The 26,799-nt window shown below is 47.1% G+C and overlaps 1 protein-coding gene across 3 annotated transcripts in view; it reads right to left on the minus strand.

Annotated features, from left to right (window-relative positions):
- Nucleotides 1-22,334, minus strand: part of LOC138283045 (collectin-12-like) — a 119,240-nt gene extending 96,906 nt beyond the window's left edge. Inside the window, exon 1 of one of the 3 annotated variants that reach the window (XM_069221181.1) lies at nucleotides 21,275-22,334. In XM_069221181.1, the coding sequence (XP_069077282.1) occupies nucleotides 21,275-22,184 (910 nt within the window). In that variant the 5' untranslated portion in view covers nucleotides 22,185-22,334. The remainder of the gene's footprint in view (nucleotides 1-21,274) is intronic. The other 2 variants (XM_069221180.1, XM_069221179.1) reach the window with 2 other exon arrangements.
- Between the last annotated feature and the right edge of the window lie 4,465 nt (nucleotides 22,335-26,799).

The raw sequence follows: 26,799 nt of genomic DNA on the forward strand, positions 1-26,799 counted from the left end.
CCCACTGCCTTTGAGGGACCCCCTGTACCATACAGGCCCTCTCAAGTGCAGCAAACCACTTGTTAATGTCATCCCCCTCCTTGTAAGGGTGAACTATCGTGTGCAGATTACTAGAATCATGCTCTCTCACAGGATTGCTATCAGGAATACTGCTGCTGCCACCATGGGGTCCAAACCCCAACCTCTGTCTCTCTTTTTCTAAGTCTAGGGATTCCCTGTCTAGAGCCATCTGTTGCTGCTTAAGCTTCAGTCTGGACTCTTCCACTCTCAACTCATTGAGTTCCCTTTCTAACATCTTGTCATCAGGGTGGGTGGGTTGGGAATGTTTTGACACGGAAGAAAGATGTGAATGAGCAGAGGGAGACCTGTCCCTAACAGTTGGCACCTTAACAACCTGGCCTCCAGGAATAAAAAAATCCCTACTGTGATGGGAGCTTCTATTACTACCAGCATTGCTAGGTGGTCTGCTAAGGGGCAGATTAAGAAGGGAACCCTGTAACACTCCCTCAAGGGGCTTCCCTGAGTCAGAGTGTGAGCTATCTATCAACTTTTCAGATGAGGGGCTACCCTGGGCCTTATCATTCTCAATAAGCATATCAGACAGTAACCCTCTAGAAGGGTTCTTACCTACCACTAAACCTCTATCAATGCAGAGACTCCTTAGGCTCTTACAGTTAAGGTGGTCATAAGTAGTACTGACCAAATTAAGAGGGATTCCTACACCAGACATGGTAGAAAAAAGGTTTAGGGACAGATAAAAGAGAGAAAAAGTTTTAGGACTTTTTAAAGAACAGGAAAAAAAACTTTTTCAACTTTTTGAAACTTTTAGAAAGTTTTGGAGTACTTTTCAGCACTTAGCAGATAGTGTAAGAGAAGAAAAGCGAAACTTTTTGGTTAGGTGTACATACACTGAACTAGTTTTGTATATTATTCTCTTATGAAAAGTACACAATGACAAAGTGGTAAGTAGTTGAAAGTACTTATCCCACCGCTGCACAACCAATGTAGGAGGCTGGCCTGGATTGTAGTGGGTACCAAGGGGTACTTACACTCTGTACCAGGTCCAGTTATCCCTTATTAGTGTAGAAGAGGTGTTTCTAGCAGCTTAGGCTGATAGAAGGTAGCTGTAGCAGAGCAGCTTAGGCTGAACTAGGAGACATGCAAAGCTCCTACTGTACCACTGGTGTCACATGCACAATATCGTAAGAAAACACAATACACAGATATACTAAAAATAAAGGTACTTTATTTTTATGATAATATGCCAAAAGTATCTCAGTGAGTACCCTCAGTATGAGGATGCCAAATATACACAAGATATATGTACACAATACCAAAAATATGCAGTAATAGCAAAAGGAAGTAATGCAAGCAGTGTAAAGTTACAATAGATTGCAATAGGAGCACATAGGTTTAGGGGCAACACAAACCATATACTCCAAAAGTGGAATGCGAACCACGAATGGACCTCAAACCTATGTGAGCTTGTAGAGGGTCGCTGGGATTGTAAGAAAACAGTGAGGGTTAGAAAAATAGCCCACACCAAGACCCTGAAAAGTAGGTGTAAAGTGCACCTATAACACCAAGAGAGCACAGAATTCGTGATAGGGGGTTTCTGCAAGGAAGACCAACACCAGCAAAGCAACCAAAGTGGATTTCCGGACCTGAGTACCTGTGGAACAAGGGGACCAAGTCCAAGAGTCGCGACAGTGTCAAGAGTGGGCCGATGCCCAGGAAATGCCAGTTGAGGGTGCAAAGAAGCTGCCACCGGATGGTAGAAGCTGTGGATTCTGCAAGAACGAAGAGGGCTAGAAACTTCCCCTTTGGAGGATGAATGTCCCTCCTCGTGAAGAAGCTTGCAGAGGTGTTCCTACGCAGAAAGACTGCAAACAAGCCTTGCTAGCTGCAAGGGTCGCGGTTACTGTTTTTGGATGCTGCTGTGGCCCAGGAGGGACCAGGATGTCGCCACTTGGATGAGGAGACAGAAGGGGCGCCCAGCAAGTCAGGGAGCCCTCACAGAAGCAGGCAGCACCCGCAAAAGTACCGGAACAGGCACTTGGAAGAGGAGTGAACCGGAGTCCACCCGAAGACACAAAAGGGAGTCCCACGACGCCGGAGGACAACTCAGAAGGTTGATTTCTTCAGAGCTCCTGATGCAGAAAGGAGGCAAGCTACCCCCAGAGCATGCACCACCAGGAAACAGTCGAGAAGGCGGCAGGATCAGCGATACAAGGTTGCAGTAGTCATCTTTGCTACTTTGTTGCGGTTTTGCAGGCGTCCTGAGCAGTCAGCAGTCAATCCTTTGGCAGAAGGTGAAGAGAGAGATGCAGAGGAACTCTGGTGAGCTCTTGCATTCGGTATCTGAAGAATTCCCCAAAGCAGAGACCCTAAATAGCCAGAAAAGGAGATTTGGCTACCTAGGAAGGAGGATAGGCTAGTAACACTGGTAAGAGCCTATCAGAAGGAGTCTCTGACGTCACCTGATACACTGGCCACTCAGAGCAGTCCAGTGTGCCAGCAACACCTCTGTTTCCAAGATGGCAGAGGTCTGGAGGAGCTCTGGGCACCTCCCCTGGGAGGTGCAGGTCAGGGGAGTGGTCACTCCCGTTTCCTTTGTCCAGTTTCGCACCAGAGCAGGGCTGGGGGATCCCTGAACCGGTGTAGACTGGCTTATGCACAGATGGGCACCCTTTGTGCCCATCAAAGCATTTCCAGAGGCTGGGGGAGGCTATTCCTCCCCAGCCCTGACACCTTTTTCCAAAGGGAGAGGGTGTAACACCCTCTCTCTGAGGATGTCCTTTGTTCTGCCTTCCTGGGCCGAGCCTGGCTGGACCCCAGGAGGGCAGAAACCTGTCTGAGGGGTTGGCAGCAGCAGCTGCAGTGAAACCCCGGGAAAGGTAATTTGGCAGTACCCGGGTCTGTGCTAGAGACTCGGGGGATCATGGAATTGTCTCCCCAATGCCAGAATGGCATTGAGGTGACAATTCCATGATCCTAGACATGTTACATGGCCATGTTCGGAGTTACCATTGTGACGCTATACATAGGTAGTGACCTATGTATAGTGCACGCGTGAAATGGTGTCCCCGCACTCACAAAGTCCGGGGAATTTGCCCTGAACGATGTGGGGGTACCTTGGCTAGTGCCAGGGTGCCCACACACTAAGTAACTTAGCACCCAACCTTCACCAGGTGAAGGTTAGACATATAGGTGACTTATAAGTTACTTAAGTGTAGTGGTAAATGGCTGTGAAATAAGGTGGACGTTATTTCACTCAGGCTGCACTGGCAGGCTTGTGTAAGAATTGTCAGATCTCCCTATGGGTGGCAAAAGAAATGCTGCAGCCCATAGGGATCTCCTGGAACCCCAATACCCTGGGTACCTCAGTACCATATACTAGGGAATTATAAGGGTGTTCCAGTATGCCAATGTGAATTGGTGAAATTGGTCCCTAGCCTGTTATTGACAATTTAGAAAGCAGAGAGAGCATAACCACTGAGGTTCTGGTTAGCAGAGCCTCAGTGAGACAGTTAGTCATCACACTGTCGTAGTTCGGACTCTTGCTCTGAGCAAGACTGCTGGTCTCAGGATGACAGTACTTTCGTTTGTAGGTGACTAAGTCTCTTCCTACAACTAGTTGTAACTGTTGTCCAAACCTAACCGGCTTACTAGCAGTACCTCACCAGAAACACAATAGTAAAAGGTGATTTGTAGCAGTCGCTTACACATGGACTCAAAGTACAATATCTCAGGGTTGTCATGGTTAAACGGAAATTACCCTTTTCTCACAGATTTATTATGTCTCATACAAACAAAGGCAATAACACAGATGCAGTAAAGTTATAATAGTTTTTATTCAACATAACTGCAGTTTGTGATAAGTTGCATGAACTGCAATGATTAGGATAATGAATATACCAAGCAACAGTATTGTGAAGAGGAGAGTCATTGTTATTAAGATCCCCACCATTATGCAATATATGAAAGAAATATATGTATATGTAAAAGATGGAATAATCCCTAATACCCTAAGGAGAGTAGGTCTAACCTCCTACCTATAAAAGAAGAGCTGGGTTCGTTAAACCTAATCTGCCGAAGCCGTGTCCATGAGAGGAGCCCCCAACCCTTTTTGCCTTGGAATGAGGTCTCTATCTCAGACTCCGCAGGGACACGAAGACTGGGTTAGTGTCAAGATGACTGCAGCATCGGTATCAGCGATGGTGGCGATGCCCTCTGGTCGGAATCCCTCTCATTATCTGTCTAAAAGTGTGTTGTATTTATACAGATCTACAAGGTCCCCTGACATAAGTGTTATTCATAACAATAGATAACAGGCATGCTTGGGACGGCAATTAATATCAACAATCCCTCGAAAGTATAGAGAGGGAAAATCCCTAAGTGTGAATGCCTACTGTATGTTTGTCTTTCGTGCTTGATCTTGACGCCTTGGCAGAGTGACACTGATAATAGAACCCATAACAAGTGGCCTAACTATAAACAAGGCCGCCATTTTAAGGGAAATAAATAATTAAATGAACTAAGCCAGAGCAAGCTAAGTAGGTTAAAAGTCACTGGGTGACGGGGGCACGAGTTTACAAGCCTGACAATGACCAGTCAAATTCCAGTTCCACCAGCAAAGGTGTACCGAAGATCCGAACCATGCGTTCACGGCACAGCGGTGTTGACGGGAGCGGCTCCATTGCTCTGTGTCGCTGGAAAAAAACAACCACTGCGAATCAGAAAAAATAGCAGTAGTAGTCCGCCAATTAAAGCCAAAATAATTGGAAAGCCACCAAACACACTGGAAAAGAGAGAATGGATGGCTGATGGGATGACTCCGAAGACAGTCTGGAAGATGGACACGAAACCAGACCCGACAGCCTTAAAGAAATGAACAATCCCAGTTGTGCTTGAAGCATTGAATATTCTGGATACCAACTCTCCAAAGTGTTTGGGGAAATCGGTATTTAAAAGGGATTGTATCTCGGCTGATGATCTCGCAACCTGGAGAGCACACGTCTCTTTTGCGGATGTCAAGGCAAACTGTTTTTGAAACAACAGCGTCTTCAGTCTACTCAACTTGTCATAGTTCACATTAATAGTATCAATGTGGGGCCACATTTCAGATACTTGTATCTCTCGTGTGGGGGGAAACAAAACATGGCCACAACACGTAACGACCTTCGTGACTGAGATTGCGTAGGCAATTCCAGGTCGCAAGCCGCAACAGCTGTCATCGCTCAGAAGAACATAACTCCCATTAGAAAGTACATGAAACACTGAACGAATCAAAGGGACGGGAGTACCCTTCAGAAAACAGGCCAAATTCGCGACCCCCGCATTGCAAAGACCGTGAAGAGACACCTGTTTGCATATCATTGAATGACGAACAGTAGGCTCACATTCACTTCTGCTAAGAAAGACCTCCTGTTCGCCGTTCAGACATCGATACTCAAAGGGCAACTCCCACTCTTCCTTAATAAAGCTATCTCCTAGCTGTTCATATCGTCCCACTGCAAGATGTTTCAGGCAGCTTGAGAAAAGAAACGTTGAAAACGGTAGATTAATAATGCTGTGTTTAAGAGCCAGATAGTTGAAGGACTCTCTGCTACCGTGAAGGGCAACTTATCTAATTTTTCAACTTGAAGCAAGGTGAAACGAGCCTCCCTTTTAGCCATTGTCTCTTGTTCCCTGGAAAAATTAAAAGCAGCGAATAGTTCACTCCCATTAATGTATTTCCATGGAATGTGGCCACTTCTTAGCGTCTGCAATGCCCAACTCAGCTGCATGATGGAACGCAGCTGTGTTTGCCCATGATATAATCGAGACAAATCAGTCTGAGTGATATCAATAGCAGATGACACTATATTCGACAGGTAATAAATCCTGTTGGACAGCGTGTTCATGCCATTGTCGACAACAGCTAATGTTTTTTCCAAATTCTCTTTATCAAGTTGCCGTAAACGTGCAGCAGCCTCAATTTGAGAAAGTTTCCAAATTTCATTATACATGGCATATAAAAACCGTTTCGAGCGTTGTTTCCTAGGACCTAATAGGAAATCCTGTAAGTCTATACTGTCAGAAAGAGTGTTCAGGTGTTGTTTAACCGCTGTTAAAGTGTTTGTCTGCACCCATTGCTGGCACAGCTTACCCACACTGTATGTTGTAATTATACCAGTATGTTGACCTGACAGAAAGCGAGGGTCTGGCCTATGAATGGAAAAACCCCCTGAAGAGTTCAAAAAACGCCTTTGACACTCATCACTATCGGTGGGCCATACCAACCATGCCCCAGGACTGGAAAGTGAAGAATTATAGTCACCAGCCTTAACCAATGCATCTAGCCTTTCCTCAGAAACATTTAGAAAGTGTTGTCAATCTTTAAATTTTGTCGGTGTAGGAATACTGGGCGTGTTGAGATCCTTAATTTTTGCTAATCCCAGACATGATGTCTGCTCAACAGTGTCATTCAAAAAAATCATTTGCACAGGAATTAAGCAAGCTCGAAACAAAGCCTCCCTACCCTGTATTTGCCAATCTTGCGTCCCCCATACACTCTTCAAATCGATAGTGTTCTCCCAATATTCATAACCCTCAATCGAAAGTTGGGAAACAAAGGGATCTGAATAAATCAGTTTTGTATCTGTTAGCAATAGTTTTCTAATGTGTGTCGTTGGTAATTTAAAATAATAAGATTCAGCTTTCTTTGTATCATGCCCAGAAAAGTATGTGAATTTGTCACTGTAATACTTTGGACTCCCCACCCGTGGTGTTGAACAATGTTCCCATTGTGTGTAGTTAAAAAGAGGCCTATATCTAGTTGCACGGTGCAGGTAGTGATGTCCCCAATTATTATAGCAGAACATTTCACCATAATTCATTGTAAAATCATATACATCATCACTTCCAAAGGCGGAGTAGTCCTTCATTTCAGTCAGCATGGAATCAACTGTTTGGACATCCCAATCATCAGAGACAACATTGGGTGTAATAACATCAGACATAGAAATTTTGAACACGTATGGTATTTGAATTATCTCCGTAGGCCCGTATATATTGAACGGAACTTTGTCCCAAACAATTCCATCAGAAATAGGAATAGCTGTAATATTGACAGGGGATAAGTCACGTCGGACCTTATGTGATGAATGATGTAGTGTTAAAATTACATCAACAGGCTCCACTGAGGAGCGATCAGCAATATAGTGACCATTAATAAGTAAAAAGAAAACAGTCACAAAACCAATCCATAAAAACAATGCAATAAATGTCAGACAGAACCAGAGATAGTTCCATGGATATATCAAATAGTTCTTTTTAAGCCATCGATAGAACTTGCTACCTCTGGAAAGTTTGTCAGTCTCAGTTGAGGATGAATCTGAAGAAAAATCATCAATGTCCACAAAATAGCCAGAGGAAGTCTCTGCAAACACAGGACTCATCGAATTCCCATCCACTGTCCGTGGAGGTTCATGATAGATGACGTTACCAGTCGTGGAAGTGTTCGTGTAAAATACAGCCAAATCCTGTAGCGGTGTGTTCTCCGAAGTCGTTACAGGAACCAACAAAAGTTCATTTTCCGCCCTCCCCATGGTCGAGGAAGTGTCTGGAACAGCAGCTGACATAGTTGCATAGTCAGTAGTAGCGATGGTCATCCTACTATGTAGAGGGATGTCCTGTTGGGTAGTGAGAGGGGATCAGGAACCACCCAAGGGACCTCCTGGTCTACTGTGAAGAATCGGCCACATGGTGTAATTTGATGTCATCAATGGAGATGAATCTGTTTGATTTGGAACCAGACAATGGCGGAAGGATGACAGTCCTGGTGCCTTTTATCCCCAAGACCGGTACAGGTGCCCTGTATGCTGGACCAAACTCTTTTTTCACAGCGATCTTCTCACGAACCAGATCCCCAACGTTAGGAATCCAGCCAGTCGAAGTTTTCGCCAAATCCCTTATTCCCTTATTTGCAGATGATTTATCATCACGGAATTGTTGAAGCTCCTGTAAAACAGCGAGACGTTCTTTTATGTCAAATGGTGTTTCTGCTGCTACCATACCAGGGGCATCAAGATCGGGAACATACATAGTTGTCCCAAAGAGAATCTCATATGGAGACTTTCCCCCCAAGGACCGTCTTGGCAGATTATTCAGTGCTCTCTGGACCCCATATAGGTGATGTAACCAACTGCGGCCTGAACCTAATACTCGAGCTGTTAAGGACTGCTTTAGATCACGATTCTGCCTCTCCACGACCGAATTTCCCTCGGGATGGTATGGTGAGGAGTAATGGAGTTCAAAACCCATCGTCCTCATGGTGTCCCTGAAAGCCTTAGAGGCAAATGCAGGGCCCTGGTCCGAATGGAATGCTGCAACCGCATATGTACCGATAAAGATCAGCAAATCTTTTATAACAGTCCGGGCGTCAGCCGACCGCTGTGGCCATACCCACAGGAATCTAGAACAGGAATCTACAGCCACTAAAATGTATTTGTATGCACCATCAGGTTGCAAAGGACCACAATGGTCCAGGTACACACAATGGAGTGGTTTGTCTGACACTAAGAGAGATGTCTGCGGAGGGCGTCTGATATTTGAACCCTTAATCTGCTGACAAATGTCACAGCAAAGGACATATTGTTTAGTCCGTCTGCATAGACCAGGCCACCAGTACCTTTGTTGTAGAATGGTGATAGTGGCCTGTATACCAGCATGTGCAGAAGCGACACCCTCATGTGCAGCTGTAATCAGCTCTAATCTTTGGTCTTCATTTGGGATCACTAGATCACCAACATCAGGAATTGTTGCAAAACCAACATTCTGTGCACTGATATGATAGGTATAGTTCGTAGGGTATCCTTTCAGAAGGGTCTTGCCTGCAGCCGAGGCTTTTACGGCAATCAGTATTTCATTATCCAACCTCGTCCGAGAACGAGTCACTGCAGCCACAGAAGCCATAGCTACTGATGCTTTGGCTGCTTCGTCAGCCAATGTATTACCGGCAACATGTATTCCTACACGTTGGTGCCCTAATGTATGAGCTACATGGACACATGGCAGCTGATCCTTACGATCAGCCACCCTTCCCCACAGTATTTTGTGTTTAATGGTGTTCCCTTTAGAATCTCTAAACCCGTTCAGTTTCCAATGATTAAGGTATTCATTGTATGACTGGACGCACTAATACGAATCACAGACAATCAAAGTCTGAGTTCCTGGCTCTGAATGTTCGAGCGCTAGAAGAAGAGCCTTAAGCTCGGCCAACTGGGCTGTGCAGTCCCCTAAGGTCTGAGTGTAGGTATTATGAGGATGGAAAACTCCATTTTCCATTACCCCGCACACGGCTGCGCAAGCCGCCGAGTATTGATGTTTAGTACCCACAGCCGGTTGAGCCGACCCGTCAGTATAAATGATTGTATCATAACTGTCTATTGGCAATATGTGTAAGGGAGCGGGGTACTCCTGTTCATACTGGAGAAATTCCTGTGTCTGAAGTCTTGGGTCAAACACATAATCAACATCAGTGGCGGTCAGAGACGTTGCCCACTGAATCCAGCGTGGATGCAATGCCTTAGCGTTTGGAACGCTCGCTTTAGTAACAGCCTCTAAGGCCGGAACCGGGGAGACAACAACAATGCGTTTCCCCTGGGCAAGCGGTCTCTCCTTTATGACGGCCATCTGAACTGCCGTCAGAATTTTTTCAGTAGGAGCAAAACGTTTCTCTGCGTTGGAATACAAATGTGATTTGTGTGCTATTGGCACTGTGTCACCTTCATTAAAGGTGACATAGGTAAATCCAAGGGCACCAGCTATTATTCTGATGACCAAATTCGTTTTATTGTCCCGTGTGTACAAGTGTCTAGCTTCCAGCATGTCTCGTTGTATGTCCCTTAGGATGTGGGGGTGTTCAATTGTCCATCGCCTGCTAGAATAATTGGGCTGAATTAAGTCATATAATGGTTTTACTCGTTCAGCATAATCTGGAATGTATGTTCTGCCAAAATTAAAGAAACCCAGTAATGACTGCAATTTCTTAAGCGTGTTCAGAGGTTGTAGCTGAGCACACTTCTCTAGGAAGTGCGGGCCAGGCTCTTCCCCTCGTTTGATAGCTCATATCCTAGGAACAATACACTAAGAAAGGCAATCTTGCTTTTCATAAAATTAAATTTATATCCGTAGGCAGCAAATCCCAGAATTATCCGATCGACCCTTGCAAGATGAATGTCAAGGGCGTCATCAGTGAGATAGATATCATCCACATATGATAATGCCTCGGAATCAAGCTCGTGCAAGATTGATGTGACACGGGCCGAAAACAGTCCTAGGCTGTTCTTATAACCTTGTGGTAAACGACAAAAACATTTCTGAGAACCAAAGGAAAATGCACTTAGGTCTCTACTTTCATGTGCTAAATTCTGGCAGAAAAAACCATTAGATATATCTAATGTAGTTTTGTATTTTTTACGCACTATATTATTAAGTAGCGTTGTGCTGTGTGAATTTTGTATAGCATAAGTGCGTGCATGACTATTCAAGTGCCTATATTCAACCACTATTCTATATGAATGATCAGGTTTCGCAACGGGAAATAGCGGATTATTCATTGCCGATGTACAGGGCTCAATTACTCCCTGATATTCAAGTTGTGACAGTATCTCCGTCACTGGAGTTTTTGCTTCATGTTTAACAGGGTATTGTGGCTGCGGGTGTGGTGTAGACCGAACGGGAATAACAGGACAAGGAGAGTCCTTGTCCCATCCTACATGATTACGGTATAATGCAGGTGCCTGCACTAAAGCCCATTCAGCAGCATAGGCTTGTTTGTCTGCCTCCGGAACAAGATCGGAGAAAGAAGGCAAAATGACATCTTCCCCATGTGGGAGCTTGCGGACATGTTCAGGTGGCCAGTCTCTCTCGGCCAACAAGATATCACTAGTAAGTTCATCCCAGAATATTACACTAATAATGCGTTCCACGTCTCCCTCTATCTGAATTGTTAAATCAAAAACCCGATCGGGTGGGAGTACGCGGCCATCCGCCGTTTCAACTGCGATGTAATCGCTAGTTGCTGTCGCATCCAGATGATCTTTTAGACTCTGGCGACATATCGTGACCTCTGCCGCGCTGTCCAACAGAGTCACTGCCCACCTCTTGTTCCTCAACAGTGTTCTCAATACTACCGGCATTTTTAATGGTCAGTGCAGCCACTTTCTTCTTTTTAAATTGTGGCTTTTGTTGAGAAGTCTTTTCTTCTTTTTTAATGGTAGACTGCGACGAGTCTTTCTTTTCTTTCACGTATTCCGGACGTCGATCTTGACGGCCCCCTCTCTCACTACGTCTATCCGGTGCGTCCTGAAAGGAACGAGAAGGACGTGAATCAGTATATCTGTCTGGAGTTCTAATGTTATCCCTATTTCTGAGATTATACCTCCTTTCGGAGTACTCCAGATGTGGAGAATCAGCTCTTTTATTTCTCCTGTCTTTGAAATCTTTTTGTTTGTCCCAGCGCTTCTCAGAGCCCTCTTGTGCCTGCTTCGTACCTTCCGTATGGGTGGCACTTGGTAATTCCAATTTTTTAGGTTTAGCTCCCAAACCATCCCGTCCTATACTAGTATAGGTATCTGATATTATTCTCGGCAGCTGTCTCTCTTGTTCCATATTTGGAGTTTCCTGGAGACGCTGGCGTATGGCCAGTGCCACTGCTTCCCCTTTAATATTACTCAGTATTATCGAGGAGACAGCATCAAAGTTACGCATCAATTTCATCCCCAGATCCAGGGCCGGTGCGGCCCCATGTTCATTTTGTACTTGTTTTAATACTTCTGGGAAATTGGCAAGTGTAGGGGTACCATGTGTGATAGTATAAACGGCAGCGAAGACTGTACCCCAAGTGGCACATTCATCCACCGAGGGAACCATCCCAAACGGCAAGCACATAGTGAGCAATCTATGTATGTCCTGTGGCCCCGTATGGGAGAACACAGCTTCCAGCTGAATCGTCTTCTGGGCAATCCAGAACGTTTTTTTTTCCCGTTCCGTGGGCAATTTACCCATAATGGTATGCACTGTTTGTGGATTAATCCCGGTAGCTAATTGATATCCACCAGCTACTGGCGGTGCTGGACGCGCTGGGGTAGTATTCAATGTTCGCATCACAAACTGAACTAATCGTCTATAAAATGCCACTAATTCATTATATAATATCCGTAAATCTGCGATCAGCATATTCTGGATGCCGGGGTGAGGTGTATATGTGGCAAACATAGGCCATGTAGGTCCCTCATTACTTAAAGGACCTAGCCTCACCCGTCTTAGTACATGTGGTAGGGCGCCTTCAAACCAGTTCTGGTGTTCTTGATATGTGAGCGATATTTCATGATACTGGTATGCTTCGTATCTTACGGGCACGTCCGCAATGTCATATGTGTGAAATGTGTGCGTCCGTTGGTCAGCCTCAGGAAAGGCAACCCAACAGTAAAATGTTTCTGTTTGGTAGGCTTCACTTGCTTCTACAATCAGAGTAACTTCCCCGCCTTCTTCCTTAAGGCCATGCGCTATTAAATGTAGTGTAAGTGCATTTCTAGCATTTGCAGGAATGTCTATGGTATTGGCCATATTTGTTTCAGAGAAACGGAACACCAAAAATAGGGGAAGTTTTTCCTTTTGTGAGTTCGAGCTCGAACAACCTACAGCCTAATCAGGTGTTACCTGTTTTGCTGAGGAGGATTCTCCCAAAGACCACAGATGTCTCCGTATAATGGTACTGAGGGTACCTGTTGTCTGTGAGACAGTGATAGTCAGGGTATTCGTAAATTAGTGCCTAAACACCATCGTTGGTGGCGCCATGTCGTAGTTCGGACTCTTGCTCTGAACAAGACTGCTGGTCTCAGGATGACAGTACTTTCGTTTGTAGGTGACTTAGGGGGTCATTCCGACCCCGGCGGGCGGCGGGCGCCGCCCGCCGGGCGGAAACTGCCCAAACACCGCCCCGCGGTCAGATGACCGCGGGGGCATTCCGACTTTCCCGCTGGGCCGGCGGGCGATCTGCAAAAGATCGCCCGCCGGCCCAGCGGAAAAGCCCCAGCAAAGATGAAGCCGGCTCCGAATGGAGCCGGCAGATTTGCTGCGGTGCGACGGGTGCAGTGGCACCCGTCGCGATTTTCAGTGTCTGCCAAGCAGACACTGAAAATCTTTATGTGGCCCTGTTAGGGGGCCCCTGCACTGCCCATGCCAGTGGCATGGGCAGTGCAGGGGCTCCCAGGGGCCCCACGACACCCGTTCCCGCCAGCCTCTTCCTGGCGGTGTAAACCGCCAGGAACAGGCTGGCGGGAAGGGGGTCGGAATCCCCATGGCGGCGCTGCTTGCAGCGCCGCCATGGAGGATTCCTTTAGCCAGGGGAAAACCGGCGGGAAACCGCTGGTTTCCCTTTTCTGACCGCGGCTTTACCGCCGCGGTCAGAATTGGCCAGGAAGCACCGCCAGCCTGTTGGCGGTGCTTCCGTGGTCGTTGGCCCTGGCGGTCGATGACCGCCAGGGTCAGAATGACCCCCTAAGTCTCTTTCTACAACTAGTTGTAACTGTTGTCCAAACCTTACCGGCTTACTAGTAGTACCTCACCAGAAACACAATAGTAAAAGGTGATTTGTAGCAGTCGCTTACGCATGGACTCAAAGTACAATATCTCAGGGTTGTCGTGGTTAAACGGAAATTACCCTTTTCTCACAGATTTATTATGTCTCATACAAACAAAGGCAATAACACAGATGCAGTAAAGTTATAATAGTTTTTATTCAACATAACTGCAATTTGTGATAAGTTGTATGAACTGCAATGATTAGGATAATGAATATACCAAGCAACTGTATTGTGAAGAGGAGAGTCGTTGTTATAAAGATCCCCACCATTATGCAATATATGAAAGAAATATATGTATATGTAAAAGATGGAATAAGCCCTAATACACTAAGGAGAGTAGGTCTAACCTCCTACCTATAAAAGAAGAGCTGGGTTCATTAAACCTAATCTGCCGAAGCCGTGTCCATGAGAGGAGCCCCCAACCCTCGTTACCTTGGAATGAGGTCTCTATCTCAGACTCCGCAGGGACACGAAGACTGGGTGAGTGTCAAGATGACTGCAGCATTGGTATCAGCGATGGTGGCGATGCCCTCTGGTCGGAATCCCTCTGATTATCTGTCTAAAAGTGTGTTGTATTTATACAGATCTACAAGGTCCCCTGACATAGGTGTTATTCATAACAATAGATAACAGGCATGCTTGGGACGGCAATCCCTCGAAAGTATAGAGAGGGAAAATCCCTAAGTGTGAATGCCTACTGTATGTTTGTCTTTCGTGCTTGATCTTGACGCCTTGGCGCAGTGACACTGATAATAGAACCCATAACAAGTGGCCTAACTATAAACAAGGCCGCCATTTTAAGGGAAATAAATAATTAAATGAACTAAGCCAGAGCAAGCTAAGTAGGTTAAAAGTCACTGGGTGACGGGGGCACGAGTTTACAAGCCTACGGCTAAGCGAACTCCTGTTAACCCGTTATAACAAACTAGGATTCACTACAACACAGGGAACACATACAGGGCACACTTATGAGCACTGGGGCCCTGCCTGGCAGGGTCCCAGTGACACATACACTAAAACAACATATATACAGTGAAATATGGGGGTAACATGCCAGGCAAGATGGTACTTTCTTACAACTCCTATGGTAGGCCCTCGGTAACCCATAGGGCAGGGTGCTATGTAATTAAAGGGCAGGACATGCACATGTGTGTTTTATATGTCCTGGTATTGGAAAACTCCTAAATTTGTTTTCTACTACTGTGAGGCCTGCTCCTTTCATAGGATAGCGTTAGGACTACCCTGATATATTGTTTGAGTGGTAGATTCTGATCAGAAAGGGGTAACCAGGTCATATTTAGTATGACCAGACTGGTGAAAAAAAATCCTGCTTATTGGTGAGGTTGGATTTTATATTTCTGTTTTAGAAATGCCACTTTTAGAAAGTGAGCATTTCTCTGCACTTAAAAACCATCTGTGCCTTACAGCCTGTCTCAAATCACCATCTGGGCTGGCTGACAGCTTCCTTGTTCATTTCACCGAGACAACAGACACTTCTGGGCCTAAACCTGCAACCTGTCAAGAGGAACTGCCTGGCTGCCAAAAGGACACATCTTGACTTCTTTGCTGAGAAGGACTGCTGCCCTGCTGTTGGCCTGCTGCCCTGCTGGCCTCTGACTTTGCTAAGTAGTGCTCTCCAAGGGCTTGGATTGAGCTTGCCTCCTGTTTCCTGAAGTCTCAGGGCCAAAAACACTTCAATTCTTCAAGAAACTCCTTGTGTGCCGAAAATCAATGCACAGCCTGTCAGAAATGACACACAGCTTGCCTTGAAACCAAGAAATTGCGCACAGCTGAACCGGAATGATGCAGCCCGACTTCCAGAGTGGAAATTTGATGCAACATCTGCCTTGTGAACGAAACTTCGATGCATCGCCTACCGTATTGACGCAACGCCTGTGGCTGCTTCCAGCACGTCAAGGATTTCCCAGCATTATCCCTGGGCATCAAAAAGATCCCCGCATCGCAGAGAGGAACCAAGAATGCATGCCAAAAAACAACACACGCCCTTTGCAGTGTGGAAAGAAATGACGCCATGTCTGTGCCTCGTTGGAAAATCAAACGTGCACTTTATTTTTCCATGTATCTTCTCTGCGGTCTTTGTGCGTGTTATTTTTGACGCTAACAAGGTACTTTGAGTAACCAACAGACATCTGTTGACTCCTAGATTTAAGACTCTTTTAAACCTTGCAAAACTGATATTTAAACATGTGCTTATTGAATCTTTATCATTTTTACCTTATTTTATTCAGATAAATATAATCTATTTTTCAAAATCTGTGTGGTGTATTTTTGTGGTGTTTTCACTGTGTTAACGTATGATTTGTTGCACAAATACTTAACACATTGCCTTCTAAGTTAAGCCTGCCTGCTCAGTGCCAAGCTACCAGAGGGTGGGCACAGGATAATGTGGATTGTGTGTGACTTACCCTGACTAGGATTGTGGACCCTACTTGGACAAGGGTGTATACCTCTGCCAGCCAGAGACCCCATTTCTAACACAAAGCATATACAGAACCTATAAAAGGTTCTTTACAACAAAGCTCACGGCTACCTCCGATCAAAGGATTTTTTCGATGCGGTTGTTGCATGGCTTGCAACTCATGTTATGTACTTAAGACCCTTAGTAATAAAGGACTTCATTTTACCACCAAGAACTTCACTGATTGCTATACTTCCAATGTGATTTACTGTGCTCAGTGCCCATGTGACTTATTGGCAAAACCACACAACAGATACGCAAGCAGATTCTCCAGCACCAATGGAAAACATAACGCACCCCTTTAGAGGAAAACTTTGTCAAGTTAAACCACTCCCCTAGAGACATGAAATGGTTGCTAATTGATGTAATAAAACCACCATTAGGTCTCACAACATTGATCACATACTATTTGTGAAAACAAATGGATCTGTAAGGTCATTGTTGTGTTACGGGGTTTGAACATCACCATGGAATGGCCTAGACTAGCAACCTTATGATCTAGCTTTTACAATCCGCGTTTTGTTCATTCTCTCTACAATACACGTCAGAGGACAACATCTTACATGCATTTCAAAACTGAATATATCAGATAATATGTATAATACAATTACTCTCCTGAGAAAGCATTTTTGTCACCTTAGACAATCTACTGTCCATTGCTCTCCTCGTTATCTCAGTGACCGGGCACCCTCTGCAACCTTTTGATTCTTTTATACATATGTGTGCTGATCTGTTTGCACATCACATGGCAAATCTATGTATAACTTTTAAGACTTTTAAGGATATTTCAGTCATGTATGTATCAATTACATGTTTCAGGGTGTTGGACATGCTAAACAATTGTAAACGGTCATTTCAATTTGACTTAGTTCATTACGCATTATGGGACATATATTAAGATACATCTTTTATTATAGATTGTTATTCTTGTTTATAGGCTTCAGTTACAACCTCATAGGTTTACTTGTGTTTTACAAGCAGAACAATTTAAAACATCATGTTCTAACATGCTCCGTGTATCATGTTTCTTGTATTCTATGTTAAATTTATGTACCACCAACACAACCACCCACGTACTCACTATGGAGACTCTACACAATGAATGCCACTTATAAGCAGCCGCCCTTGTTCCATTAATGTAATACCCAATGGTTCAACCAAATAATTTTAAATCTGTATTTTCCAAACTTTGGCACTATTACACTCAATAGAGCTGCTCCGTAAGATGTTCGAGACCTTATACAATACTGATCTTTCAGAAGGGTTTTTGTGTCTTCTCAATCAATCAGAAATTTGTAGAGTGCACTACTCACCCGTGAGGGTCTCAAGGCACTAAGGTGGGGGTGGGGGGGGGGGGGTTTGCTGCTACTGCTCGAACAGCCAGGTCTTGAGAAGTTTCTTGAAGATATTGAGGTCTTTGGTCTGACGCAGGTGGGTGGAAAGAGTGTTCCATGTCTTGGCGGGGAGGTGCGAGAATGATCTGCCTCTACGGATGTGTGGGACGGTTGCGAGGGCGAGGTTGGCGGAGTGGATATGCGGGGTCGGGGTGTAGAAGGAGAGCTGTCTGCTGAGCGATTCTGGTCCGGTGTTGAGCAGTGCTTTGCGAGTGTGGGTGAGGAGTTTGAAGGTGATTCTCTTGTTGACTAGAAGCCAGTGCAGGTCTCTCAGATGGCCTGTGATGTGGCAGTGGCCATCTTTGGCCCACCACACCACCTCAGTGTGGACCCAGCCATATGCAAATCAGCCTTGTTCCTGCTCCAATGACAACAGTCCAGCCCAAACTGTGAAGCCCAGTCCTCCCTGAACCAGAATACAAGCAACCTAGCACCATTTTTGCCCTCCCTAGGGCTCATCAGACAAGCATAGTTCGATTTCAGTGGCACATGGGGTACAGAACTCACTTTTGCGCATACCCATCGCGCTTAGATGGATGTGATACTTGAATTAACCTCAGCCACTGACAGTCGCTGTGGCCACAACCAAATCCATCTTTTTTCATCCACAGTGCACCTCAGTTTAGACCCAGTCATAAGCTAATCAGTCTTATCCTGCTCCAATAGGATCAGTGCAGCCCAAACTTTCAGGCCAGGTGCTCACTGAACCGGAATATAAGCAATTTAGGACCGGATTTGCCCTGATAGGGGCTCATCATCTAGGTATACCTTGATTCCAGTGGCACAAGAAGTACAGGACCCACATCTAGGCATACCTGTCACACTTAGGGCATCAACTGCAACAGCAACAAAGTGATGAATGGAACTGGTCCCGAGATTCTTGTTTCTGGTCCAGGGAGGTCCTGGCCTGGCAGATCGGGCTGGACTGGTCCCTCTGGAGTAGGGTCAAGTCTGATTTATAAATGGCTGGGTCAAAACTGAGCTGTCAAGGTGTGCAAAATAAGCATGGATTGGGATGCGGCTAGAATGATTACCAGTGGGTGGGACTAATTTAAGCATTCAATCCACTCTTTTGTATCCTTCCGTGTGAGGGGATGGCACAGCGCGTGCCTGCTCCCTTCACCAAGCTCAAGACATTTCTAAAAAGTAACATTTCTGTTCCTGTTGACAGTGGGTGAATGATATGAGTGTGATGGTGTGAGTGCACGAGTGAGGGTCACAGGTGGAGTCATGTGAGTGGGTGTACATTGAGTGATATGAGTGTGATGGTGTGAGTGCACGAGTGAGGGTCAGAGGTGAGGCCGTGTGAGTGGGTGTACATCAAGCGATGTGAGTGTGATGGTGTGAGTGCATGAGTGAGGGTCAGAGGTGAGGTCGTGTGAGTAGGTGTACATTAAGTGATGTGAGTGTGATGGTGTGAGTGCACGAGTGAGGGTCAGAGGTGAGGCCGTGTGAGTGGGTGTGCATTAAGCGATGTGAGTGTGATGATGTGAGTGCGTGAGTGAGGGTCAGTGGTGAGGTTGTGTGAGTGGGTGTACATGACTTGATATGAGTGTGATGGTGTGAGTGCACGAGTGAGGGTCAGAGGTGAGGCTGTGGGAGTGGGTGTACATTAAGCGATGTGAGTGTGATGGTGTGAGTGCATGAGTGAGGGTCAGAGGTGAGGTCTTGTGAGTGGGTGTACATTAAGCGATGTGAGTGTGATGGTGTGAGTGCACGAGTAGGGGTCAGAGGTGAGGCCGTGTGAGTAGGTGTACATTAAGTGATGTGAGTGTGATGGTGTGAGTGCACGAGTGAGGGTCAGAGGTGAGGCCGTGTGAGTGGGTGTGCATTAAGCGATGTGAGTGTGATGATGTGAGTGCGTGAGTGAGGGTCAGTGGTGAGGTTGTGTGAGTGGGTGTACATGACTTGATATGAGTGTGATGGTGTGAGTGCACGAGTGAGGGTCAGAGGTGAGGCTGTGGGAGTGGGTGTACATTAAGCGATGTGAGTGTGATGATGTGAGTGCGTGAGTGAGGGTCAGAGGTGAGGTTGTGTGAGTGGGTGTACATGACGTGATATGAGTGTGATGTGTGAGTGCACAAGTGAGGGTCAGAGGTGAGGTTGTGGGAGTGAGTGTACATTAAGCGATTTGAGTGTGATGGTGTGAGTGCATGAGTGAGGGTCACAGGTGAGGTCGTGTGAGTGGTTGTACATTAAGCAATGTGAGTGTAATGGTGTGAGTGCACAAGTGAGGGTCAGAGGTGAGTGAGGTCGTATGAGTGGGTGTACATTAAGTGATGTGAGTGTGATGGTGTGAGTGCAGGGACCCGATGCCTGGAACCAGCACTGCACACGCAGCCTCCAGGACCTGAAGGAATCGAACCTCAGCGCAGGAGTGGCCCCAGGCGACACTCTGCTTAGCCCAGGCGGTGGCTGTCCTGAGAAGCCCCCCTGTGCCTGCCTGCACCGCTAGAGTGACCTCCATTGTTTTCTACCTGAAACCCAACGCCTGCTTCGCATGCTGCACCCGGCCGCCCCTGTGCCGCTGAGGGTGTGTTTTGTGTGCCTACTTGTGTCCCCCCCGGTGCTCTACAAAACGCCCCTTGGTCTGCCCCCCGAGGACACAGGTACTTACCTGCTGGCAGACTGGAAATGGAGCACCCCTGTTCCCCATAGGTGCCTATGTGTTTTGGGCACCTCTTTGACCTCTGCACCTGACCGGCCCTGAGCTGCTGATGTGGTAACTTTGAGGTTGCCTTGAACCCCCAACGGTGGGCTGCCTACGCCCCAGAACTGAGACTTGTAAGTGTTTTACTTACCTCCTAATCTAACCTTTACTTACCTCCCCCAGGAACTGTTGATTTTTGCACTGCATTGCCATTTTTGCAAAGACTGTTTATGATATTGCTTTTATTCAAAGTTCCTAAAGTATCTGAGTGAAGTACCTTACATTTAAAGTGTTTAATGTAAATCTTGAACCAGTGGTTCCTAAATTAAACTAAGAAAATATATTTTTCAATATAAAAACCTATTGGCCTGGAGTAAGCCTTTGAGTGTGTGTTCCTCATTTATTGCCTGTGTGTGTACAACAAATGCTTAACACAAGCCTCTGATAAGCCTACTGCTCGACCACACTACCACAAAATAGAGCATTGGAATTATCTCTTTTTGCCACTATCTTACCTCTAAGGGGAACCCTTGGACTCTGGGCATGCTATTTCTTACTTTGAAATAGTACATACAGAGCCAACCTCCTACAGTGCACGATTGAGGGTCAGAGGTGAGGCCGTGGGAGTGGGTGTACATTAAGTGATGTGTGTGATAGTGTGAGTGCACGCGTGAGTGTCAGAGGTGGGGTGAGGTGAGTGGGTGTACATGAAGTGATGCGAGTGTGATGGTGTGAGTGCACGAGTGAGGGTCAGAGGTGAGACCGTGGGAGTGGGTGTACATTAAGTGATGTGAGTGTGATGGTGTGAGTGCACGAGTGAGGGTCACAGGTGGGGTCATGTGAGTGGGTGTACATTAAGTGATATGTGAGTGATGGTGTGAGTGCACGAATGAGGGTCAGAGGTGGGGTGATGTGAGTGGGTGTACATTAAGTGATATGAGTGTGATGATTGAAATGAATTTCCGAAAAGCACTGACAACACCCGCAGGTTTTCCTCATAAAATTAAAAGCCACATTCATCGGTTTTGCCAGTGTTTGTTTTTCCCCAGCACTCAAGGTTTGGAACTCCTGCTCCGCCTTTCACTGCTGCTTCCCAGGTTTCATTCCACCTTCTTACCTGTAGGGGGCAGGCGCTTCCTTCCCCGGGTCTCCTCCTCTCCAGATGATGTCTTCAGGGGCACCTGGGGTCTCCTTCGGATTGAGGTGTGATCCTCTGTCACAGACCCCTCCTTTAGTAGCTCCTTGTCCGGGCTCCCCCTCCCCTCCAGCATCTCATCTCCTGACTCCGCATCTCCCCCTCTCTCTGTGTCCTGGTGAAACCCCAGCCCTGAGTCCCTCCTCTCCCTCCTGTCTCCCTCCCACCACTGGCCCTCTGTCCCAGACCCCTCCTTCAGCGCCTCTCTCCTGCCAGGGCTCCCCCTCCCCTCCAGCATCTCACCTCCTGACTCCGCATCTCCCCCTCTCTCTGTGTCTTGGTGAAGCCCCCCTGAGTCCCTCCTCTCCCCCCTGTCTATCTCCCCCCTCTGACCCTCTGTCCCAGACCCCTCCTTCAGCGCCTCTCTCCTGCCAGGGCTCTCCCTCCCCTCCAGCATCTCACCTCCTGACTCCGCATCTTCTCCTCTCTCTGTGGCTTGGTGAAGCCCCCCTGAGTCCCTCCTCTCCCCCCTGTCTCTCTGAACTGACAGGAGCCCCCCGCCCATCTGACCCTCTCTCCCAGACCCATCTATAGCTCCTAGACTTGCCCCTGAGCTGTCCAGACCCCCAGTCTCTGTCCGGGCCCGGGGGGCGTCGGAGATTACAGAATCTGTACCGGAGGGGCTGCTCCCACCTTCGGAGTACCCCGAGTCTGTGCTGCCACACGGCCCCCCTCTTATGAATCTGTCCTCTTTGTAGAGGGGGGTCCCTGTCTCCCAGTCAGTATCACACACAGGCAGGGTGAACCCACCCCCCTGACACTGCGGCTTCTCCCCGACAGTCCTGGGGTCTGGGGGGCCCCTCTCCAGGTCCATCTCTCCCACAAGACTCATCACTGATCTGTCCAACCTTCAGCCGGTCTCCTCATCTCAGGTGGGTAGTGAGAGCTGCTGATCCCTGTGCTGCTGAGAACACCCCTGGTATGAGGAAGGAGCGCACCTGCACCTGCACCTGACAACCACCCCCAGCCCTCAGGTATGAGGAAGGAGCGCACCTGCACCTGACAACCACCTCCAGCCTCAGGTAGGGGGAAGGAGCGCCCCCCGCACCCACGAACCACCCACTGCCCCCAGGCCTCAGGTACGAGGAAGGACCGCCCCCTGCACCTGACAACCACCCCCAGGTACGAGGAAGGAGCGCGCCTGCACCTGACAACCACCCCCTGCCCCCCCCCCAGCCCTCAGGTACGAGGAAGGACCACCCCCTATCATGCACACTGATTCACACATTTACTCAAGCACACTGATTCATACATTTATTAATGCACACCAATTCACACATGTACTCATGCACACCGATTCACACATTTATTCATGCACACCGATTCACACATTTATGCAAGCACACCGATTCGCACATTTGTTCATGCACACTGATTCACACATTTACTCAAGCACACTGATTCTCACATTTATTCATGCACACTGATTCACACATTTACTCAAGCACAGTGATTTATATATTTATTCATAAACATTGATTCACACATTTGTTCATTGTGAGAAAGTAGCCTCTTTCTAGCCTTGTTACCCCCACTTTTGGCCTGTTTGTGAGTGTATGTCAGGGTGTTTATCACTGTTTTCACTGTCTCACTGGGATCCTGATAGCCAGGCCCCAGTGCTCATAGTGAAAACACTATGTTTTCAGTATGTTTGTTATGTGTCACTGGGACCCTGCTGGTCAGGACCCCAGTGCTCATAAGTTTGTGGCCTATATGTATGTGTCACTGGGACCCTGTCACACAGGGTCCCAGTGCTCATAAGGGTGCATGTATGTGTTCCCTGTGTGGTGCCTAACTGTCTCACTGAGGCTCTGCTAACCAGAACCTCAGTGGTTATGCTCTCTCATTACTTTCAAATTGTCACTAACAGGCTAGTGACCAATTTTACCAATTCACATTGGCTTACTGGAACACCCTTATAATTCCCTAGTATATGGTACTTAGGTACCCAGGGTATTGGGGTTCCAGGAGACCCCTATGGGCTGCAGCATTTCTTTTGCCACCCATAGGGAGCTCTGACAATTCTTACACAGGCCTGCCACTGCAGCCTGAGTGAAATAATGCCCACATTATTTCACAGCCATTTTCACTGCACTTAAGTAACTTATAAGTCACCTATATGTCTAACCTTTACCTGGTAAAGGTTAGGTGCAAAGTTACTTAGTGTGTGGGCACCCTGGCACTAGCCAAGGTGCCCCCACATTGTTCAGGGCAAATTCCCCGACTTTGTGAGTGCGGGGACACCATTACATGCGTGCACTACACATAGGTCACTACCTATGTGTAGCTTCACAATGGTAACTCCGAATATGGCCATGTAACATGTCTAAGATCATGGAATTGCCCCCTCTATACCATCCTGGCATAGTTGGCACAATTCCATGCTCCCAGTGGTCTGTAGCACAGACCCTGGCACTGCCAAACTGCCTTTTCAGGGGTTACACTGCAGCTGCTGCTGCTGCCAACCCCACAGACAGGCTTCTGCCCTCCTGGGGTCCAGCCAGGCCTGGCCCAGGATGGCAGAACAAAGGACTTCCTCAGAGAGGGGGTGTTACACCCTTTCCCTTTGGAAAATGGTGTAAAGGCAGGGGAGGAGTAGCCTCCCCCAGCCTCTGGAAATGCTTTGTTGGGCACAGATGTGCCCAATTCTGCATAAGCCAGTCTACACCGGTTCAGGGACCCCTCAGCCCCTGCCTGGGCGCGAAACTCGGCAAAGGAGAGGGGAGTGACCACTCCCCTGACCTGCACCTCCCCTGGGAGGTGCCCAGAGCTCCTCCAGTGTGCTCCAGACCTCTGCCATCTTGGAAACAGAGGTGCTGCTGGCACACTGGACTGCTCTGAGTGGCCAGTGCCCACTGCTGACGTCAGAGACTCCTGATAGGCTCCTTCAGGTGTTAGTAGCCTATCCTCTCTCCTAAGTAGCCAAACCCTCTTTTCTGGCTATTTAGGGTCTCTTTCTTTGGGGATTCCTCGGATAACGAATGCAAGAGCTCATCAGAGTTCCTCTGCATCTCCCTCTTCACCTTCTGCCAAGAAATCGACTGCTGACCGCGCTGGAAGCCTGCAAAACTGCAACAAAGTAGCTAAGACGACTACTGCAACATTGTAACGCCGCTCCTGCTGCCTTCTCGACTGTTTTTCTTGGTGGTGCATTCTGTGGGGGTAGTCTGCCTCCTCTCTGCATCAGAAGCTGCGAAGAAATCTCCCGTGGGTCGACGGAATCTTCCCCCTGCTACCGCAGGCACCAAAAAGCTGCATCACGGTCCCTTGGGTCTCCTCTCACGACAACGAGCGAGGTCCCTTGAATCCAGCAAGACTGCCCAAGTGACCCCCAAGGTCCAGTGACTCTTCAGTCCAAGTTTGGTGGAGGTAAGTCCTTGCCTCTCCACGCCAGACTGCATTGTTGGTTTTTGCGACTTTTGCAACTTCTCCGGCTCCCGTGCACTTCCGGCAGAAATCCTTTGTGCACACCCAAGCCTGGGTCCCCGGCACTCTAACCTGCATTGCACGACTTCCTAAGTTGGTCTCCGGCGACGTGGGACTCCTTTGTGTAACTTCAGGCGAGCACTTTTTCACGCATCCTCGTAGTGCCTGTTTCTGGCACTTCTCCGGCTGCTACCTGCTGCTGAGAGGTCTCCTTTTCTTGCTCGACGTCCCCTCTACCTCCTGGTCCAATTTGCACCATCCTGTTCCATCCTGGGCCACAGCAGCATCCAAAAATGCTAACCGCACGACTTGCAGCTAGCAAGGCTTGTTGGCATCCATCCGGCGGGAAAACACTTCTGCACGACTTTCCACGGCGTGGGGGATCCATCCTCCAAAGGGGAAGTCTCTTGCCCTTGTCGTTCCTGCAGAATTCACAGCTTCTTCAGTCCAGTAGAAGCTTCTTTGCACCAAAAGCTGGCATTTCTTGGGCATCTGCCCATCTCCGACGTGCTTGTGACTTTTGGACTCGGTCCCCTTGTTCCACAGGTACCCTCGATTGGAAATCCATTGTTGTTGCATTGCTGGGTTGTGTTTTCCTTGCATTATTCCTCTATCACGACTTCTGTGTCTTTAGGGGAACTTTAGTGCACTTTGCACTCACTTTTCAGGGTCTTGGGGTGGGGTATTTTTCTAACCCTTACTATTTTCTAATAGTCCCAGCGACCCTCTACAAGGTCACATAGGTTTGGGGTCCATTCGTGATTCGCATTCCACTTTTGGAGTATATGGTTTGTGTTGCCCCTATCCCTATGTGCCTACATTGCATCCTATTGTAATTTTACACTGTTTGCACTGTTTTCTAAGACTATACTGCATATTTTTGGTATTGTGTACATATATCTTGTGTATATTTCTTATCCTCATACTGAGGGTACTCACTGAGATACTTTTGGCATATTGTCATAAAAATAAAGTACCTTTATTTTTAGTATAACTGTGTATTGTGTTTTCTTATGATATTGTGCATATGCATTTGTGGTACTGTGGTAGCTTCACACGTCTCCTAGTTCAGCCTAAGCTGCTCTGCTAAGCTACCATTATCTATCAGCCTAAGCTGCTAGACACCCTATACACTAATAAGGGATACCTGGACCTGGTGCAAGGTGTAAGTACCCCTTGGTACTCACTACAAGCCAGTCCAGCCTCCTACATTCATGCACACTGATTCACACATTTACTCATGAACACTGATTCACACATTTATTCATGCACACTGATTCACACATTTACTCAGGAACACTGATTCACACATTTATTCATGAACACTGATTCACACATTTATTTATGCACACTGATTCACACATTTACTCAAGCAAACTGATTCTCACATATTTATGCACACTGATTCAAACATTTATTCATGCACACTGATTCACACATTTATTTATGCACACTGATTCACACATTCACTCAAGCACACTGATTCTCACATTTATTCATGCACACTGATTCACACATTTACTCACGCACACTGATTCACACATTTGTTCACGCACACTGATTCACTGTGACTCGTAGCTGAAGTTTATTCACACTAGTCAGAATCACACACATGCACTCCCCAGCTCACACGCGGGGGCCACTCATAGGGGTGCTCACACTCACACACTAATGAATGCACAGATGAATACACTCTTGTTACGATACACACAGTGACCCTCGTCCAGAACGCCACAGCAGTTTACACATATTCACACATTTGTGCGCAAACTAAAACACTGATTGGTCATTAGTTATGCACATGTAGAAAGTGCTCTCCCATCCTGAAGAAGGCCTCTTGGCGCTAGCATGCGCATGTGCAGTGCATAGTGCAGTGTTTGTGCAGCGCATGGTATCACCCTCCTGCATTTAAAGGAGCTGCACTTCTTAAGAAGTTGTTACTTTACCATTCAGTGGCCACCAGTTCACCAACTGTGGGAGGTGGACCATGTGGGACTTTTTCATTTGTGACCCGTAAATTC

The sequence above is a fragment of the Pleurodeles waltl genome, chromosome 2_2 (genome assembly GCF_031143425.1).
Source record: "Pleurodeles waltl isolate 20211129_DDA chromosome 2_2, aPleWal1.hap1.20221129, whole genome shotgun sequence".
In the NCBI taxonomy this organism is placed as follows: Eukaryota; Metazoa; Chordata; class Amphibia; order Caudata; family Salamandridae; genus Pleurodeles; species Pleurodeles waltl.